The 21,900-nt window shown below is 45.7% G+C and overlaps 1 protein-coding gene and 1 pseudogene across 3 annotated transcripts in view; both read right to left on the bottom strand.

Moving 5' to 3' along the window:
* The window catches only part of Evl (Enah/Vasp-like), a 120,726-nt gene that overhangs the window by 42,570 nt on the left and 56,256 nt on the right, over positions 1-21,900 (bottom strand). Inside the window, exon 1 of one of the 3 annotated variants that reach the window (XM_032908407.1) lies at positions 7,671-7,749. The exons of the other annotated variants lie outside the window; for them this stretch is intronic. Within the exon in view, the coding sequence (XP_032764298.1) occupies positions 7,671-7,675 (5 nt within the window). The 5' untranslated portion in view covers positions 7,676-7,749. Of the gene's footprint in view, positions 1-7,670; positions 7,750-21,900 lie in introns of those variants that run through there. 3 annotated transcript variants of the gene reach the window in all.
* Positions 8,139-12,050, bottom strand: LOC116905452 (annotated as a pseudogene).

Raw genomic sequence — 21,900 nt, 5'->3', positions numbered from 1 at the left:
TTCTCACATCCAGAGGTGTGACTCAAAGCTTAGGTGAAGGGCCACTGCCTTGGGAAAACTGTGTACTCCTTCTCACCTGACAACTGCCAAGAGTAAGGCATGCTCCCTTGAACATGTATCTGTCCTGAGGATTATGACCCGGAAAAGAAAGTCTTCCCAGATAAACCAGCACTGTGGTGACCAACAGACATATACTGGTGACGCTCATGGCCCCTGGAGGTGGTTCTGCATTTAGCCCCACTGCAAGGTTATGTGTGCTTCTGATACTTAAAGGTTCCTAACAGGTTCTGTTTTCATCAAAGCTATTTTGAGCTTATGTGCCCTGAGACTGTAGTTTCTGGAGGTCAGGACTTGTCTGAACCACTCCATATTCACCTGACGTGCACCAGTGCCTTCAACTCAGCAGCCTGGAATTAGTGAGTGCTGGGGGGCGGGGTGGTGATCCATGTCCTGAGTCAAGAAGTTGGAACCAGACTCCAGGGCAGTATATAAAGCCCCAACAACTTGCTTGCTTTCGACATATAGCACCAAAGGTGACTCCTAAAGTCACACTAAATAATGGGCTTCCTGACTTCCGGCCCCTCAGACCTAATTTGAAGATAGTTCCCCAAGGACAAACTTGAGGGTCACTGGACCTCTTTATTTGTTCCTTTCCCCAATGTAGGCACAATGAACAAATCTCCTTTGTTTTTCACTACTATCTCTTTAACTGACATACCCAGGTGAACCTAGCTTATCAGAGGACCCAAAGTTCTCTAGAACCACCAGAGTAAAATGGGGGGCCATTTTAATACTGCCCAAGGAATCTCAGGGGCTGCTGTGAGGCAGAAGCAAACCTTTCAAGAAGAGAGAGTGAGCCAACCAAGGAGGGAAGAGGGGCCCTCCTTGGGCACGCACAGCTCCTTCTCACTAGGGTACACTGCTTTCCAAATCTCCTACAGGAATGAGGAAATCTGTACTACATTATATGTCACAGTTCAGCAACTGAGAAACACCTGGGGTCAGAGTAACTGACAAACATACTGTAGTGGTTGTTTTCCAGGAGGGAGGTGGGCAAGGCATTCTCCTGCAGCAAGCCTAAGTCTATGCTGATGTGGAAGAGTCCCTAGGCTCACTACTGACCCACTGTTACCATGTGATGTGCTGTTCTGCTTTACTTAGCAAAAGGAAAACTCCCCAACTCCAACTTCTCCTTGTCATTTTTAAACTGATTTGTAAACTGTCAAACCTACAGAGACATGCAGTACCCACCCCTGTTCTTCTCATTTAACCTGCCCAGAGCTAACAGTCTGGCATGTGTGATTCATTTTGTATGCATGAATGTTTTCTTTCATTTTCAAAGATGTTTTTAAATACTGATCATCTTATGTGCGTGAGTATTTTTGGATTGGATGCATGTGTACTATATGCATGCCTGGTGCCAGAGAAGGCCAGAAGACAGCACCAGATCCCCAGAACTGCACTTAGACAACTGGGAGTTGCCATGTGTTGGTAGGAATTGAACCGCAGTCCTTTGCAAGAACAAGTTCTCTTAACCACTGAGCCAGCTCTCCAGCCCATGATGTATTTTCTTGAATTATATGAAACTTGCAGACATGATAGTTCAAACCTAGGTTCTAAGCATACATTTCTTTAAAACAGATATACTAGCTAGGATGTACTCAGTGGCAAAGCACTTATGTATAATATATGAGGCCCTAGATTTGATTCCCAGCACAATAAAGCAGATGTTCTGACATATAAATTTGGCAATTTTGGACCCAGGACCTACTCATAGATCCTGACACGTGGCTGCTGGCTATGCTGTGTGCTTGCTCTAAGCTAGGGTGGTAGGCTATTTCTTTTTCACTAACAATGAGTTATGTTTGTGAAGAACTTGGGCCCAATCGTGTAGGCTGCCCCTGTTCTTGTCTCTACCTGGTACAGGTTAGGATGGCGGCCTCCATCCCCGAGCCCAAGTGCGCATAAGTCTAGACTGCCTTCTGTTTGAAGCATGTCCTCACAAGAGATGGCAGGATCTTGGTCTTATCTCAGTGGTTTTTTAAGCTTCCTCATGTGTGCCGTGAATGGTTCCACCACGATGTGCAACTCTGTAGAATCCCAAAGTAAGGGAAGAACCTAATCCTGGACTATGACCTACATATTTTTTTTTCAATTTAATTACATCAAGTAATTTGAGTAATGTAGTGGTGAGCAATTAACAGTACTGGAAGTTAAAGTATGTTTCAATAACAGTACGTCAAGTATTTCTGGAAAGTTCTACTGTGAACTTATGAGGCAAGAGTAATAAAATCTTGGTATCATCATAAATGCAGTTTTGACCCGGCCCTAAAAAGGTCAATATCTTTGCCACATTTAGTAGTTCACTAACCTACAGAAATAAAACAAGGAACTGGATATCTACACAGTACTGTGCAAATACAAAGTGCTATTGCCTAAGTAACCTTTATCACAAATAAAGGCTTTGGGCAAACTCAGCCTAAATTATATGTTAAACCCAGGCCTCCTCTTTCCATCCAGACTGTTGAAGGCTCACACTGGGAGGTCACAGGCAATCTAGATGTTTGCTTTTTTATCCTGAGGCCACCATCCTAAATGTGTATAGTGTCTTCACTTCTCTCTGAAGATTTGAGGAATCTCAAAAAAATACCCCAGCTGTTAAGGAGTTCATCCATTCTTACACTCACAGCACTTCCTATATCACGTCAAAGCCAGCAGCTTAGCCCATTCCTGGAGAGCCATCTAACAGGCCATGTGGACAGCAGGCCACCTACGCCTCAAAAGCACTCAGAAAGTCTGAGTGCTCCAGGCAAGCCGTGCTGCTGAGTCTCTGGCTTTGGGGTGGTGTTCAGCTTTGAGGGTACATTAGTGGCCTGGGAATGAGAATGACTCATCTCAACTAACATCCCAATCCTTAGCACGTCCCTTTGGCTCAGATCAACCAATATCTAAGGAAGTGCACGGTTTATCAGGCACAGGGGCAGGCAGACCTGAGCAACAGACATCTTGCTCTGGAGCAGCTCTAGGCTGGTGGGCAGCTCTTGCCAGAGAGGTGCAAGACTTGCTAAGGGGGGCAGAGCTAGTGACAGTGTGCAAGGACGGATATTGCGAACACTGCAGAAGGCCTTGGTTCTTACAATTTGGTGTAGGTTCCTTTGAGGAATCACAACTGAGAGGACAGACATGGCATATGAGACCTGGCTCTAATCTCAGCTGTAACAAGGGACCAGCAGTGTGACATGAACAAGCACCTTAACAGTGCTGTCTTGACGGGGAGAAGTACGCAGCACCTCACATGGGGACTACGGCCAAGGTGCGCAGCCCGACTACGAGAACGCTTGTCACCAGCACCTTCACAAGGGCAGTTGCTGGGCGTCTCTTCCCAGTGACCCAGTTACCGGAGTAGCCACTGGGCTTGACCAGTTCACCCCCATTTCCTCCTTGGTGCCTGAGGAATGATGTCCTGTTGCGAGTGACCAGGAGCTTCAGGCCATTAGACCACTGGGGACAAAAGATGGCAAACACTTCAGAAGCTCTCTTGGGCAAGGCATGGCTTCAGGTCTTGGGGAATCACTCCCAGAAGAGTAACTATGAGGTCTCCGAGGCTTGCTCTTGGTCACAAGCTTCTGGGACAGATGACCCTGAATGAGATCCCAAGGGACTCTCTATGACTGTGGGTGCCTCAGAATGTGCAAGATTTCACACATCTTCACATATCTGTAGGCCCGGAGAGCAATAGACTTGTCTGCAGGCAGCCAGGATCAACTGCACAGGGGCCACTGTTTCTTCCCCACTTGGCGTAACCACAATGCCTGACACTATAGGAAGCTCTGAGCAGCAGCAACGGTAGCCAAGCATCTCTAAGCACAGAGTCTCAAAGAGAAATCCAACCTAGAGATTGAGTGTGTGAGTTCCCAGGCATGGTCTTAGGCTTTGGGGAGACTAGGGAACTAAAGGACCCAGTCCCTGCTGTCTTGGAACTGGTTCTCTAATAGAGTGAAGAGGAAAAACAGTAAACAAAACCTGAATGAGTTGTATAGTGTGTCAGGTGGTAATGAGTGCTTGAGAGAAAAACCGCAAACATGGTAGACGCTGGGAAAGCAGGCGGGCTGAGGTGAACTGGCTCATACTGGAAGGAGCGATGCACTCATTCACAGTGTATTCCCTGTGCTGCACTGTGATATTGGCCAATTTCTGCTTGTCGGCCTTTCACAAGAAACATTTTTGGGGATGTATGCTGTACAGGGTTCAAAGCCTACAGCTCCTTCTAGTTCTGCCTGTGTCAAGTCCTGTTCCCCAGGAACCACCTCCCACCTATATCACACCAGACCCTGTGCTCCCTTCCCACCCACACGGGTGTACTAGGAAGTCCTTCAGGCTATCCCTCCCATGCCCTTACTGTGTCTGGCTACCTCGCTCCTCCTTGCCCCAGAACTCCACCTCCAGTCTACTGCCTCTGAGCAGGCTAGCTGAGGCAGCTTCTGAAGAAGCCTTCCTGCCTCCATTCCTGTGTAGGTGCCAACTCTCACCACAGTGGCCAGTGGGAATGTGTTCAGTGTGCTCAGGCTCATCCAGTTAGCTCCTTCCCTCCAAAGCTGCGCACAACTTGAAAGGTAAAATCAACCTTTTTTGTGAACACTGACAGGCTTCCTGTACTATGTCCTTGGCCCTCATTCTCTTCCATTTCCCAGTCACATGACATGGTCCTCCCTACTCTCTTTCTGGCTCTCCAGTGAACCAAACTGCTCTCACCTCAGGGCACTTGTTGTCTCTCTCTGCCACGTGAGTTTCCATTTCTAAATTTTCTGTCTGTCCTTTGTAAACATCAAGGTTTAGAGAAAATGTAAGCGCAGACGACGGCTCGCCATCCTCTCCTGATCGCTCCAGCTGTTCTTTCTCCAGTTTGCTTTGGTAATGTCTCAACTGCGGCCTGCCCTTCCCCTGCCCCTAGACTGTCTCTCCAGCAGCTATGGCAGCCCAGGCTGCCTGACCCCTTGGATAGCCCTTTGAAAGAAATCCTTCCTGTGCTTCAGGATCTCTAAGAGGCCAGTTCACCTGAGCTCCAGCTTCTCAACCATAGATGCTCATCTTGCTGTTGTTTAGGGTTAGGGCTTTTGTCTTGTTTTTGAGAGAGGATTTCACTAAATTGCTCCCTCTGTGGACCAGGTTGGTCTCAGGCTCACAGCAATCTTCTTACATCAGCCTTCCAAGTGCTGGGATTATGGCGGTGCGATTTCCCCATGTACTGTCTGTTGCACAGTCCTATACAGAGTGATCCTCACCCCTGCATAGATCTTATTCCTCTACAGCCTGAGGCTGGAGGTCAGTTCTTCCTTCAAGACAGCACAGAGTTCAGGAAACCCATATTTCAGGCTTGGCTCTCCCATCGCCTAGTTATGCTTCTGGTCAAGCCCTTTCTCCTCTTGCTTTACTTCTCAGTGACACAGAAATGTATTTGTGAATAATACTTGCAAAGGAGTCTGGGAATGCTGTCCCCGAGTCTGTGACCCCGGTGTGTGGACAACTTCTAGGTTCAGGGTGCAGCAGATATTAAGAGGAGCTTCTCCTAATTTCTTTAGAATCCCTTAGAAAGAATTCAGTTGTCATGAGTTCCTATAAGGACATGCTCTGTGCCATAGGAGGAACACACACAGGCCGCATGTCACTCAGACAAGCACATTCCTCTCTCTAGATGGACTGTCTACATGGACAGAATCTTTGCATTTCTCTGGGTATAGGGGTGCTTGCTTGTCCTCCACGTAATGCTCTCATGTGCAAGCCATATTTAGGGCATTTTCTTTTCACTCCATCATCAACCCATTTCAGAGGCCCAGTTGCTGAGGCTACAGTCAGGGAGAGTGCTGTGAGACAGTGTCCTGTGTAGTGACAAGAGTACAAGAAAATTCAGCTCCTTGTCTCTGAGAAGGTGCTCACAAAAGGTTTACTGGTCCAGAAGTGAAGCCCTCTGTAGCCCTACCATGATTGTCATGGAAAGTGGGGCCTCTAGATGCTATCATATCTCACAGGGACAGTGACAGTGTCAGGGCATGAGCCTGTTTGCTCAGACAAGCACACACAACCTTGATAGGAAGGGAGACAAAATTCCCTGGTTTTCTTCTTACTTTGGCTACTAGCTTACTGCAGCCAAATCTTGTCCATCTCTACTCTCTAGTTTAGAGCTAAAACTGGGACTTCAAAATCTGTCACTAACAATACTATGATACAAGGGGCTTTTCCTCAGCATGAGTAAGACCGTGCATAAGGAGCACAGAGCAGTTACTGTGCTGGGGTAGAAAGTTAAAGGCCTAACTAAGCCCCACAGCCCTGGGCCTGCAGCCACTGTCTGCAGGAAGCTGAACTGTTTTCCAGTTGTAGCTTCTCCAACGTCTAAGGGCTAAGAGGCCTTTAAGAACTCTTGTGCCTCCTCCCCATTTCCTTCTGGTGCTGTTTTCTACCCCAGTGAGTTTCCTCAGCTTTTACAATGTAATTTACAACTGAAAATATCATACCTAGGAATGGAAAGCATTTCCGTTTTTACAGCTTCATGCATAGATCCCCTGAAGCTACAAAGTAAACACACACACACACACACACACACACACACACACACACACACACACACACACGCTTGCACAAAAAAGCAGAAATAAAGTCACTAAAACTCAAGTACCAAATCAGTGTTCCTCTGGCCTAGCTGGGCTGCAGTTGCTCAGCAGACTGAACAGGAGGGGCAGCCATGCCCACACTGTATTCGGCTGTCTCATTCATTCCAGTAAACTCACTGCAAAATGTGTCTCAAGCGTCTGGATGAGGCAGTGTGGGTAAGCTCCAGAGCTGGTCCCTCCTCAACCAGGTAGGCCCTGGGTAAGTCCCATAGCCTTTCAGAGTCCGGCATCCTCAGCCACAAGGCAGATGCAGTGACGCCTGCCTTATCCATCCAGGAAGGCCAAAGAAGACAGCTGGTGAAGGAGCACTTTGCAAACAAAGTGGGGATTATTATTTTATGTAAAGATGCAAGACTATAACAATCAAATAAAAGTCGCAAATCTTGTGGTTGGTCTTACCACAACCTTTCGTAGTTATGGGAAAAGGACACTTACATCCAAATCCTAGTCTCACTTTTTAGATGACCATTCAGAATATAGCAGGGTTTGCAGGTGACCGGCACTCAATAATACTCAACATTATCTATGGGACTAGCAGCCAAAGAGGGACAAGACTCTCCACAGGACACAGTGCATGCAGCTTCTGGTGTAAAGGAAACTCAGGTCTCATCTTGGTCCAGAGGCACAATATACAAGCTACCTCAGACCATTCTTCAAAAGCCTAGACCCACCACTCACACCTCTGAGTCAGAAACACTCCCTCAGAGTTCAGAACCCCCTCTACCCTCCAAGGCAGGTGGTCAATTCTGAGTAAGACTTTTTGACTCACATGATTCGAGGTCACTGGCAACTACGAGTATAAGCCAGGGACTGAAAAGAGCAGAAGGGACTGAGGTTGTTAACTTACTCTAGAATTCTGGCAGGTCCTTTGTCCTATGGTCTTGGATGTTCCCATCACTGATTGGTATCCAAGAGGACCAGAGAGGACCGCTACAGAAGCTTCAAAATTAAGAGCCTAGGTTTCCTCTATACAACCTGTATCCCATGCTGGGTTCCCGTACTCACCCCATGATTGAATGAAGGTTGCACAGGGAACCCTGAGGAGAGTCCTGTGCTCCACTACTGTCTCTGAATCAGAAGATCACAGACCCTCTGAAGACAGCTACGATTTAGATTCTACTTAAAACCAAACAGGAAAAGGAAGCTGACCCAGAGACAAAGGGGAAACAAACCCAAGTGAAAAACTGAAACCTAGGTAAAAAATAGAGAAACAAGAAGCTAACAACAGTACAGGGCCCCACCAGTGTGGGTGGCTGAGATCTGCTGCCTGGGCCTGAGACTGGCAACCTCAAGCTCCCCAGTTTCCTGTTGAATAAAAAAAAAAAGAAAGAAAGAAAGAAAGAAAGGAGGACGTGGCTGCTTCTAAGGGGTTGAGCTTCTTAATTATAAGGGAGAGCGACAGGCAGAGACAGAGGCACCTGGAAGAGTCCAGAGTGAACATGACCAGCAAACTGAAGTAGGCCATATGAGGAGGGGGGAAGGGCAGATGGGAGAGCCAAGAGTCTAGTAGGCAAGAGGACTAGTAACCAAATAGCTGAGGTTATATAGGGAAGAGCAGCTTCGGGAAGGGCAGCCCAACCCCTGGGCTGGAGAACCTAGGATGGGGGCAGAGCACCAGCCAGGATGATTCTGTGATCGGTAGTGGTGAAGCTGAAAAAGACTGTCAATAGTGTCTGCTTTGATATGTTATTAGACACTTTAGTTTGCCCTTTGTCCCAGGTTTGGGACCTAATACTTGTAAGGGCCACAAGGTTGGCCAAAAGCTGGGGACCAAGCTGTGGTGCTGGCTCCACCAGTGACTATCAGTTCCATTATCTGGTCTAGGTCAGTATCACTTCAGGATCTAGACCTAGTTTTCCACTTGACAGAGCAGGCTCAGCACCGATGACTTCCTACAGGATCCTACGAGAGGGCTGCTGGACTCAGAAGGTCCTGGCTGGTTCTGAGACCAAGGGCCTGTATTGTGTGTACACCTAGAACAGACTCTCTACTTGACTCTAGGGTAAAATCTGCATTTCCTCAGGAGACATGGCTTCCTCATGGGATATCATATCTGAAAGAACACTGCAGGAACATGGGAACCCGACTTTGTCAGCTATTTTGTGAGCATGGCCTCATTGCTGATTCCCATGGCTTTCCACAAAGATGCATTCTTCATGTCTTCTAAACTTGGCAGAAACTCACTATAAGTTGCACACTGGGCTAGAAATCAGAAACCAAGATTTGAAAGGAAGGGCAGGCCTTGTCTTTAGAAGGCTTTTACAGTTCTGAAGCTGAGTGCAAGAGCACATTCACAATGCCAACACTCTGGAGGTTCATGGGTTTGAGGCCTACCAAGGATAGACGTGAGATCCTATGAAGAAGGAAAGGAGGACTGGGGCACAGTGAGGAATGGATCTGATAGTAAGTAGATACATTCAAATGTCATTGTTGCAACAGTGGGAGATAGCTGTGAAGGACATAATGGGTTTGTTCTAACTGGGGAGATTAATGCCCTTTGAACGTTGAAAAAGTATTTTCAGAAGCATTAAAGATCTACATTTCCTGTTAAGCATGTGTCAGCTGCAAACCATGTTTTTGAATTGTGGTTTTGTTTTTAGCTGGTTGGAGCATTTGCTGTTTTCCCTTGTGAAATTTTCTTTTTAATTGTGGATTATTTGGAAGTATGTTATTTAATTTTATTTTGTTTCAAAATCTATGGTGTTTTCTTGTTCTGTTGCTATTTAGTGAGTTCTGCTGTGGTCAGAACATGTGCTTTATGACGACTTGTGTGTCTCCCGGTATGAGTGCGACTGTCTCACCTGTTCAGAGCTATCTAGGGCTTCAGTGTGATGAAGACACAGTGGCCACAAGAGAGGAAGTGTGTTCTCTACAATGTCAGTTAGGTCAGGGTGCTTAATAGGTACGGGACCTCTATGTCCTCACCATTTTCTCTAAACATTTCATCAATTACTGTATGGCCTTAAACTCTCTACGCGACTTAAGGGTAGATATGTCTCCTTCCATCTTCAGTTCTGTTAATATTTATATTTTCTACATTTTGGAGGTTTTATTAAGAACACTTTCTATTCTGTAGGGTTTTTTTTTTTTGCCTTTTAATTTAATTTTATTCCTAAAATTGAAATTACTAACAGGTAGCACTAAAAATATACCTTCACTATACAAAACATTGTAAATTGATTACATGTTAATAAAGAATTTAGCACACATACACTTCTAAGAAGCTAGATGAAGCCCTTGCTATTAAAGGCTGTACCCGAACAAATGGACATGTTTAGTCTAAGGCCCTGGCAGTTGACTATAGAATGTCAATTGTCTCCCAATTATGTTTAAATGCAGAAATAGCAATAATGTTGAAACTTACATTCATTGAGTATTGGCATTTAAAACACACGGCTAATCAAGTGAACATTCAGAGCAGCTACTGCTCAGGACAGTCCACACTAGCCCAGTCATCAACAGTGAGCTCAGTTCAAAGAGAACAAAGGAGAACGCAGGATAAAGGTAAAGTAAGAGACAGGGAGTGGCCTCCACACCCACACTGAACAGTCTAGCTTCAACTAGTGCTCAGGGGAGATAAGTGACAAAACTAAGCAGAACCTGGGGAAGCCGGCAGGTAGACGGGTCTATGGCACTGCCCAGGTTTCTTCAACTTAGGATGAACTTTCTGTCCCCAGTTAGTAATCAAAATAATTTTTAAAAATAGCTCCTGCCTAAGTTTCCAGTCCCTTTAGTGCACTGAAACATTTGGGTTAAAGTCATTTGAGTGTCCCACTGTGGGGAACTCGATTTCAGGACTTGAAAACATGCATAGCTCGAACCACATTCTGCCTGGAGATGGGACACTCACTCATGTACTTGCCACACTTGGTGCAGGTGACCATGTGCCCATAGTCCAGCAGGACACGTCAATGGTCTCATCCTACCTAGGTGGGTTCGGCACAGGCTGTCGTCTTCCTCATCCTGAAGTTGCATCCGCTCACCATATGAATTTTGGTTTCTTCATTCTCTCTGTACAGCCAGTTGACTTTCTCTGTCAGCTCCCATTTTTCACAACAGCCAGAATAGTTGACAAAATTCTGAGCCAGGATTTCCTTCAGCTGGTGCACACTCATCCCTTCTACCTCCTTCAAGGTTTGACTCACTTTCTTCTTAGAGAGTCCCGGGTTCTGTTCTCTCAGTTTTCCTCTTCTTGTTCATCGTCAGCGGTGGTGGCATCATCTGTGTTTGCTGAAGCTATTACACTTTGCACCTTTGCTAGAATTTCTGATCTGAAGGTGCCATGAGCTCTTTCTGGAAGGAGGACATAGTAGCAGAGGGGGCTGTATAATTTGAAAAATAGGATTTTGTAAAAAAAACTAGAAGTCTGGGACCTTGAGGAATTGAGGCTCCTGAGCCTGGTCCACGATGGCACAGCACTAGCTCCACCAAGTCCTCCTTCTCGCGACAAGCATCGGTCGGTACGTTTCTGAGGAGATACTGCCCCAGGTCCTTCACTTGTAATCGCATCAATTGAGGACGCTGGAAGGCGTCTCTTGGAGTAGGTGGCAAATAGAGCACCTGTGGAAGTTTTCTTGTGAGACTGAGCAAAGTGAGCAAAAGTCCTTCTTGCAGTCACAGCAGACGTGCTTCTTTCTCAAGACTGAAATTGAAAGTCCACAGGCTTTGCGAACCACACTGGGTCCTTCAGTAGCTGCTGGTGGGAAAGCCAGAACTCGGTGTAAACCTGAATGGACCACTGCTTCCTTGAAGTCCCACCTGCTGGCCTCTGACAGTTCCCATGACTTCTCAGCAGCCCACGGCATGAAGCCCACATAGAAGTAGCACCTGTCTTCATGGCTGCAACCACCTCGCCTCGGTCAGCGCTACCCGGGAACTCAGCACCATAGCAGACTCCTCACACAGTGGACCTCCTTCCTTCTAAGGGGGCAAATGTGGCCTATTCTGTAGTCTTTATGGTTACTACTGCAACAAATTACCACAAACATAGTGGCTTACAACAACAACAATGCATTATCTCATAATTGTTATAGGGTAACTGTAGGTGAGAGGTCCACCATGATCAGATACTCCATGTGGATCTCACTAGGTTAAATTAAGACGGTAGAATGGTGCACTCCCCTCTCGAGACTCTGCAGAAGTCAGCCCCTTCCCTTCCCCTCTCCTATGCAGTACCGACATTCCTTAGTCATGGTTCCCTTCTTCATTTTTAAAGCATGCAATATATGACTCTGACTCTTCTTCTAAAGTGACCTTTCCTTCAGGCCATAGTTAAGGCAAAATCTGCTTTTTCGTTCTCTGTTTTTCAGCTGGTCTCAAACCCTGTGTAGTTGAGAATCACCTTGAACTCCTGAGCTTCCTTTCTCTACTTCCCAAGTGTTAGGATCACAAGCCCAGCAAGTTCTTTAGTTTTTTCTTTTGTGTGCATGTGTTCATGTGTGTGTACCTACGTGTACATGCATACATGTTTGTGCACATGTATATAGATAGGTCAAAGGGCGATACTGGGTGACTTCTTCAATCACCCTCCACTTTAGCTTTTGAGACAGGCCTCTGGGGCTTTCTTGGTTCTGCTCCACACTGCCTGGCTTCAGTGGGCTGGACCCCTGGGGTGAGTCTTCCATGGTCTTTGATCATCCTACCTTGTAGCTCCAGCTGGAGATGCAGTCTGACCTTCCTGGATCTGAGTTCCTCTGTCCTTGAAGGCAGAACCAGGGAAACACTTCCATAGGTGTTTATCCAGCAGGGAACCCTGGAGACACTCTTACTTCAGGTTCTCTGGTCAAATGAATTTCCATTTTCACAAGTTGGAGCTTTTGATGGCTCCGGTCTTCTCCTCAGGGAACCCTTCCACATCATCCCTATGAAGCATGAGGCTCCTATCTAACAACTACAGCTGCTCACAACCCCGTCCTCAAGTGTACACGTCGATGTTTTCTTTCACTTGCTGATCTCACTGTATACCTCAACAGGAGCTGGGGGAAGGCACTGCCACAGGCTGAGTGGCTCTGATGCCTTGACATATCCTTTGCCAAAAAATTGAGTTCACTGCTTTTTGTTTTTTGTTTGCTTGTTTGTTTTTTAAGAAAGGGCATCACTTGTAGTTCAGGCTAGCCTCAAACTCACAAAGATCCATTTGCTTCTACCTCTTGAATGATAAGATTAATGGCCTGACAAGTTCACTACTTTTGAATTGGGCCCCATTCAAGGTCTAAGGATACAGGCAGAATATAGGCATATGTTTTCCCTGGAATATTACAAGAACAGACTCTAGCCCAGGTCCTGACAAAGTCCTTGTTCCGCTCTGAAACCTTAGAGCCAGGTCATCTTAGCTTTGAGCCAAGGTCCTCTCTGACCCTGAGACTTATCATTGGCAAGGATGGCAGTCAGTGAGCTACAGGGGTCTGTGACATCTCCTCAACAGCGCAGCCCATTTACAGATGCATGCTGCCATACCCACCCTTTATGTGGGCGCCAGAGGTCTGGACAATTCAGATTCTACATGCATGCCAGGTACTGTATTGACTGAGCCCTGGTGCAGGCCTGCAGCTCCTTCAGTTTTTGGTCTTCTGGGTTCCACAAGATGCCCACTGAGTTCAGTTTCTAATACTCTGGGGCTTCTTTAGCCTGGAGCTCCTGAATTCTTCTTCATCCCTTACACAATTCAGTTCCAAAAGCCTACAAACTATGAGGTCAGCTTTATGCTGGGAATGGCCCCACTTCTGAGTGCCAGGTTTTTGTGTTGGTCATTTGTGCTGTTTCTGTGACAAAATCCCTAACAGGAACAACCAAGGAAGGGTTCGTGTGGCTAATAGTCTAAGAAGGGGTCCGTCCAGACGTAGTGGTTGGTGCACCTTTAACCCTAGTGCTTAGGAGGCAGTGGTAGGTAGATCTGTGGGTTCAAAGTCAGCTTGGTCCACAGAGTGAGACTCTGTCAAATAAATGAACAAACAAAGGGACAAAGTCTTTTGTGACAGGAAATGGCAGACTAGGTATTAGGAACCTGGTCACCCATTCACCAAAGAGCAGAAAAACAGGCAGGAAGTGGGGCTAGGGAATAAAACCTCAAAACCTTCCTCCGGTGACCCACTTCCCCTCAAGTAAGGCTCCACCTCCTAAAGTTTCTACAACCGTCTCAAATAGGACTATATCAGCTGGGGACTACAGGTCCAAAAGTAGCCTGTGTGAGACATGTCACATTCAAACTGTGGTTGGTCTCAGGTTGAGCTGACAGCCCCACATCCTACAGTACTGCATGGCCTCTGACACCACCCTTCCTTGCTTAGCTCTGCAGAGGGCAATCTGAGCTGGCTTCGAGGGGTGCTCTCGCATGCACAGGCAACAGCTTGAGGGAAGCCTTACACAGAACTCAGCTGTCTCTACTCAGACCAGCTGCCTCCTTCTCTAGTTCTTCCTAAGCCTAACTTGATGTGACCTGGAATTCCAGGATCTGCCTCCTGTGATCCCTTTAGCTTAGGCTCTACCTTTTCCCTTAAGTCAGAAAAGTAACCAGAGGCACAGGACTCTAGCCACCTTAGGGCGTATCATTTCTTCTCAAGTCCTACACTGTCTGAGCCTGTTTGATTCAGTATCCTTTGTAGATTTTTTTTAAAAGTATTTATTTAATGTATATGAGTACACTAGCTGTCTTCAGACACACCAGAGGAGGGCATCGGATCTCATTACAGATGGTTGAGAGCCACCATGTGGTAGCTGGGAATTGAACTCAGGATCTCTGGAAGAGCAGTCAGTTGTCTTAACCACTGAGCCATCTCCAGCCCCTTCCTTTGTAGATTTTGCTCACTTTACAGATGTTTTCAAAATAAGTCATTACTGTCACTTCAAGAAGAGAAGCAGAATCAGTTATAGTTATTACAATAACAAAGATTCTTTTTTCATTTCCTGAAGATGTTGGCCTACGTGCAAATATCTTGTGATAAAGTACCTTTCAGTTTCCTCTCCCACTTCCTGTCTTTGACATGGTGCTACTGTTTTTTCTGGTTTCTGAAAGCAGAGTGAGCCTTTGGGAGCTCTCTTAACTCACTCCTAGAGCTTTAGTAATACGCTTAGTAGAATCATGAGGAGGAGCAGGGAAGGAAAAGGCTCTGGCCTGCTCTTGCTTTATGCATGACTTCCTGGTTATCATCCCACCCTCACTCTGGCTTCCTCATCTGTTCATTGAAAGCAATGGCTTTATTAAAAATTCATGGATGGGCCTTGAGGTGGTTAGCAGGTAAGCGCTTACCATCAAGCCTGGTGACCTGCATCTGATCCCAGTAGAAAGAGAGAACTGACTCTCAAAGTTGTCCTATGATCTCCACATACATGCTGTATGTTGCATGTGCCCCCTTCCCACATCTGAAATAAAAACAAAAATCTATGCAGAACAGGCCTTAAATCAATCATGTAAAGATGACAGAAATTATTGGGAATATAGGACAGGGGATGCTGGCACCGAAGAAGCAGTTTAGTGAGGAAGAAACCCGTTCTGTTTAAGGAAGCAGCTTGTAATGTGATATGATGAGTCAAGCTCAGTACCAGCACAGAGCTTAAGATATAAGGTACCAGAAGGCTTACGGTAGATGGTGACTCCACAAAGGAACTTAGGAATGAGTAAAGAGGAAGGACACCAACACTGGCAGTGGACGGGCCAAGGCTGCTGGCTCTGGCATGACAGCACAGAAACATCCACTTGACCTACAAGAGCCAAGTCAGATTCCAAAGAAGTTGAGAGTTTGCTAAAACAAGTCAGGGGCTAACCCCAAAGCCAGCTTACTTAGGAAAAACCTCCTTGAGAGACCAGCAAACAGGCTAGGGACTACTCATCTCACCTTGGTGGAATGCGTATGAGATGACGTCAGGCCTCTAGACCCTAGAACAACTGATGCCTATTAAAGATGCCAAGGAACCATTGACGTAAGAGAACAACACACAGACCCTACCACCTGCCAGAGAGAGAACGAAGACCTAGCCAGCATGCCATAGCTCTGGGGAAGTCCCTAAATATACTAACCTTGTCTTTTGGCTTCTGTGGCTCTGCCTATTGGTAACTGTTCTTGCTAATTGAACTGTGTCAACCAGGATATGTTTTTTGTGCATAAGAAGCCAAGATCAGTAAGGGTCATGATTACACAATTTGGGCAAGTTCCCCCATGTGACCCCGGGCCAGAGGATAAGGGCTTCAAGAGTCCATGTGTCATTTGAAGGAATCACTTCACAACAGCATCATGTTAGTTACCTTTCCAACATCACAACACAATGCCTGGACACCACTAGTGAGCTCATGCTTTTGGAGGTCCAGTATAAGTTGGTTAAAACTTGTTTTAACGGGGCTGGAGAGATGGCTCAGCGGTTAAGAGCACCCGACTGCTCTTCCAGAGGTCCTGAGTTCAATTCCCAGCAACCACATGGTGGCTCACAACCATCTGTAAAGAGATCTGATGCCCTCTTCTGGTGTGTCTGAAGACAGCTACAGTGTACTCATATATAATAAATAAAATAAATATTAAAAAAAAAAAAACTTGTTTTAACTCAAATCAGGCAGTCCCATTCTCTGGGCCTCTGGTAAGGGTGACACATAATGGCAAAAGCAGATGGCAGAGCAAACGACTTGCCAGCCAGAAAGCCCATAGAGACTGGGAATCTAGGATCCCTCCATACTTTCCAGGGCTGTCTCTAGTGACCTAATGGCTCCCACCTTTTTGACACCACCACTCTGGGATATCAACTTTTAACACTCACCCTCTGGGACAGCAGCTACAGAAGGGACTTTGACTGAGAGCAAAGGAGAAAATTCTTGAAGAAATGGTACCTCATCAACCTTTGTGGTAAAGGCAGGACACTGTAAGAAGGAGGCAGGGAGGTGCTGGAGTAAAGAGGGAGAGAACTCCACACTCAACATTTACTGCTCTCTCCAATGTGACGAGGACAGAGCAGCAATGCCACCAGGCCTTTTAATGTATTTGTCATTACCTGAGTCTTAGAGCCCTAACTATGACTTCAAAAACAAAATGGAAAGAAGTTAGATTCAGGGATCTCTCTATCCTTCTTTCTCTCCTATTTAGTGATAGGCGGTGAAACGGGGTGAAGTGGGGTGGATAAAGGGTGGGAAAAAGAACTTGCAAAGCAGCAAAGACCAGCTACAGCTTACTAAACACCCCAGGACAAACTTAAACACCCAACCTCCCAAGCACCCATCCACAGCCTGGGGGTTCCCCTCACATGCTTTCCCTCTTCAGCCACAGAACCTGGAAAATAAAGATAACACTTGGGCAGTTCTGTAAGGACTGTAACCTGTCTCTTCAGCCATCTATGGCCCAAGACTTTGGGCTCATGAAGACCCTGCTTCAGAGTTGGGAAAAAGCTCACACTTCATAGGTAGTTAGGCCATTATCTATTATTTATGAATTACTTGCTTATATATCCTTGTTATTTTCAAATATGTGCAGGAGTTTCTGTGTCACATGATCACCTGTGCCTGGAAGGAAGGGTCTTAAGATCCCCTGGAGTTGGAGTCACAGAGAGCTAGCATGAGCAATCGTGGGGATTTTGGAAGTGAACTTGGGTCCTCTGGAAAAGCAGCTTCTGGGCCATCTCTCTGGTCTCAGTGTATCTGTATTTTTAAGTCAAGCTTTCTGTTAAGTAGCTTAGGCTAACCTCGAACTCATGATCTTCCTGCACCTGCCTCCCTGGTGCTGAGAGTGGTCACTGTGCTTAGCCAAGTTTCTCATTACCTAGCTGAGTCTGAACATGCAACAGTAGTTCAGGATCGCTTTTAAAGAAAGCACAGTTTCAATTTTAGGATAAAAGTCACAGCATGTTTTGTATATGTATGGAATGTTTCATCCACAGAAAAACAGAAGGCAGCAAGAGTACATTCAAGAGTGAGGGTGTGTCAGAGACACTGTAGAGCTTTGAACCAACGGGAAAGAAAAACTGAAGCAAAAGCTATCACTACTGAGTAGTTACCATCTTGAGTGATAAGAATATTTTATGACCAGTTGTGGTTGGCTGAAACTTACCACATTATACGTTTCGAATGGGTGAATTTATAATATGCAAATTACACCTCAACAAAGCTTTGGTTAAAAACTGCCCCAAATGCAGAATAAAAATATAAACACTTTCAAGTGGGTTATAAAAGCAGTGGGGCTTTGAGATGGAAACCTATCCCACCACCCTGGCATACATCAATAATAGTCCTCACGAGAGGAGCCTTGCCCAGGCTGATAACTCTCCTCACTTCAGTTGTCTAGAGAATAATCAAAAAACACAATGAGGCTAGCATCCTTCTGAAGAAAAGGCCCCCAGAATACAGCAGCTGCTGTTGTGTCCTCTGGTATAAAGGTAAGCTCATGAACTAACTCCTCCTGAAAACCACTGATTCGGAAAGCGGCTTCCCAAGACCCTGGCCTCCTCTCAGCACTCCAGTGGCTTACAGAGGATGTAAAGCAAGAGCCAGGCATTGGGGTGCACACCTATAATCCTAGCATCGGGGGCAGAGGCAGGAACATGGCTGCTAAGGTAAGGCCAGTCTAGGTTACATAGTTTCACATCAGTTGAATTTGGCTAATTTTAGTTCAAACAAATCCACAGGAACATAAGGACAAGGGACCAGTTTTCATCATCTATGGGTCCTGGCACTGTTTCTCTGAACCCTTGGTTGGATTTGCTTTCTACAGATGTAATATTTGTATAGGTCTATGCAAATTCTACTGTAGAAGGCTCCATAGTTCAACCCCTACCGCACTCTCCTGCTCACCCCGAAGCCATACCCTCTCTGGTAGCTATTAATTCATCCTCTGTCTCCACAATGCTGTTTCCTGGAAGATGCCACACTGATGGGATCCTCTCCTAAGCAACCTTTCACACAGGCTTTGCTTAGTGTGTGTGATGGTTTGTAGATGCCCCACCAAGGGAATGGCAGGATTAGAAGATAAGGCCTTGTTGGAGTAGGTGTGTCACTGTAGGTGTGGGCTTTAATACCCTAGTCCTAGCTGCCTAGAAGACTTCCACTAGCAGCCTTCAGATGAAGATTAGAACTCTCAGCTCTGCCTGAACCATCCCTGCCTGGATGCTACTATGTTCCTGCCTTGATGATACTGGACTGAACCTCTGAACCTGTAATCCAGCCCCAATTAAATGTTGTCCATATAAGAGTTGACTTGGTCATGGTGTCTGTTCACAGATGTAAAACCCTAACTAAGACACTGTGTGATAGCGGAGTTCACCAAAACTGTCGAGTTTATCAGTAAGCACAAGAGCTTTTTGCATCCTCTTCATAGTACTTCACCGTATGAATGCAGTATAGTATTTTTCCATGTAGTTGAAGGGCATCTGAATAGCTTACCATTCTTGACAGTTGTCAATAGGGCTGCTGGAAATAGTTATGCACAGAGTCTTCCTCTCCAGACCATAAACAAGCAGGATGGCCAAGTAGTTAACTATAGACTTCACTGACAGCAGCTGACCGCTCTGGCTCTAAAGCTGTAGGAACGTTACTACTGCCATGCTTCCCTGTCTGCTGGTCTCCTAAGTATGCTGTGAGATCTTACTGTAATTCTAATTTGTGTGGCCTACTGAGTAACGGTTCTATGTATCCTGCCACATGCTCACTTGCCCTCTGCATATCTCTGTTAAAGGGTCCAAGTCTTTCACTCAACTTAAAACCCATGTTGTTTCATTAATGCTAAGTTATGTGTGTGGTGTGTCTGCATGTGTGCACAAGTGCACGCACAGGACACGATCTTCCTGTACCACCATCCACTTTATTTCTTAGTCAGGATCAATCACTGAGCCTGAAGCTCACTGACTGGTTAGACTGGCTGTCCGGTGAGTTTCCCTCTTCCTTATCAGATCTGCCTGTGTATACTGTATGAACACTCAGGTGCCCTTTGTCTGGCTAAGCTGTCATCACTGAATCATCTTCATACCTCAGGTGAACATCAGTTGACATGCTCTTCTGGATGTTTCTGGACTGTCTATCCAAGCACCCAACCTCCTCCCATAAGAGACCTTACAAACACACAAGACAAGCATGCTGGTACCATATATGTGTCATAAGATAACGCTAAATCAGACCATGGAACAGGAATACTGATTCGGTATTTGAATAGTTTACCCTGTGATGTAGGCTGTGAAACAGGCAACCGATTCTCTTGCCTAAGCCAGACAGCACACGGAACACCAAGATTAGTTTTGATGTCACAATTTAAGAGGGGTGCTGGCAACCAGAAATATTCTTGGAGGGTATTGAGATAGTGGAAATGGAAACCAATACAGAGGAAAGCAGGGATGTGCAGCCCAGATGTTCAAAGACATGCAATGTGAGCCTGAGCTCTGGGCCTATGGCTTGGAGCTCACTGCAAACAAAGTCCCACTGAACTCAGAGTAAAGCTGGCTCAGAGGCTGGCTAGCATCAGGCACTGTTCTGACACTTGGGTCCAGACACAGATAAGACACTTCCTCATTTCATAGGGGGAAGCTCTATGGGGGAAATTATGGACTCAGTGGTATCGATCAAGACAGTAGTAGGTATCTCTGCTTTAGGGAAGAGGCAGGATTCAGTGACTTAATTTTATTCTGCTTGTGCAGTTGCCAAAGGTGACTCAATAACTCTACTGAACAGACGACTCTCTGCCCTTACAGCCTCACAGACTGACTGAGTCATGTGAAGGAAGAAAGGTGCCCAACGTATCAAACCGCGGCTGTAAACTGAGTTTTGAAGTCAGGCTTCGGATGATTGCTTGGTCCAAATTCAGCACTGTGTTTGCTGAAGAGTGCTAGCACCTCCTTCAGAGAGATAAACTGTCTCCTGAGTTCTTCCTCCTCACTGGGTTTCTCATCTTTCTGGATTACTGTCTCAGAGATCTCTGCAGAAAAAGCAATCTTACATGCCTAAATTTCAACCCTTCCAATGACAAAATGCGGAGGAAAATCAAATCAGACCGCCTCTTGTAAAGATTCTCTTCTGTTCTGAGCTGTTTGAGGTGATCTGTTCTAATTAGCCTGGCCTCGAGTTCTAGGATACAGCTGGAGGAAAAAGTTGCCAAGACTACTTAAGATCACACAGGCCCAAACTAGCCTCAGAGTAGTCCAAGAATGCATGGTTCATTCCATAACTCATTCCACCCATTAGCCGCAAACACGCACTAGGGAAAAAAGACATCACTGGCTAACTTACTTTTACTTATCTACCTAAGGCAGGGTAGAGATCAGGACTAAAACTGCTGCTTCCGGATCTCCATGGGCAGTGTGGTCTGGCAAAAAGGCAGTATATCCCCTCCTATCCCCAGCTCTCTGAACATGTGCTTGCCTTCAGGTGAGATGCTCATCTCTTTCCTTTCTACCACCAAGAGTTCTGGTGAGGATCAATGGGGACAACAGGCATAAGAAGAGCTTTGCAAACTGGGAGGCATGAGACTACCTCACTCTGATGGCCATTCTTAGTTGTCAACTTGACCATATCTGGAATTAACTAAAACCCAAAAATGAATTGCACACAATGTGAGAGATTTCTGCTTATTTGGAAGTAGAAAGATCTAATCCAGCTCTTTGAGGTAGAAAGGCACACCTTTGATCCAAACCTAATCTTGGCTACACCTTCTGCTGAAATTCTACATAAAGACATGGAAGAAGGAAGCTTTTGCTCTTTGCTTTCTTGTTCTCTCCTTGATAGTAAGACCATTCCTTCACTGGCATGAGCGTCTATTTCTTTGGGACTCTAGCATATACTAAAGATCAGCTGAGACATCAGCTTCACGGGCTGAGCAACTACTGGCTTCTTGGACTTTCTGTTCATAGACAGCCATTATTGGATTAGTTGGATCACATCCTGCAAGTCATTCTAATGAATCCCATACATGTTAATATATTAATATTGATTAATTCTATAAATTCTGTTACTCTAGAGAACCCTGACTAATACCTATCCATGGATATCAACCTAAGTGCAATGCAGTCTAGCCTCTTAAGAAGATATAATCACATATAAATCAAATCAGTCAGATATAAGTTGTGGAGTCAGATCAATGAGAAAGGTAGCTGACAGCATAAGCAGAGTCATTTTCTCAGTTTGGACAGTGAGAAAGATGGTTGCAAAAAGGCAAAGAGTAAGGCCACAGAAGGACCTATGGACCAGGTTCTATTAATATTCAAATAATGCCATCAAATGGGCCCTCTTTTTTATTATCGCCTGTACAGTCTATAAAGCATGGCTCTCATTTAGACTGAAGAG

The sequence above is a fragment of the Rattus rattus genome, chromosome 7 (genome assembly GCF_011064425.1).
Source record: "Rattus rattus isolate New Zealand chromosome 7, Rrattus_CSIRO_v1, whole genome shotgun sequence".
NCBI classification, from domain to species: domain Eukaryota; kingdom Metazoa; phylum Chordata; class Mammalia; order Rodentia; family Muridae; genus Rattus; species Rattus rattus.
The sequence above is the reverse complement of the archived record's forward strand: the minus strand, read 5'-3'. Positions and strand labels throughout refer to the sequence as shown.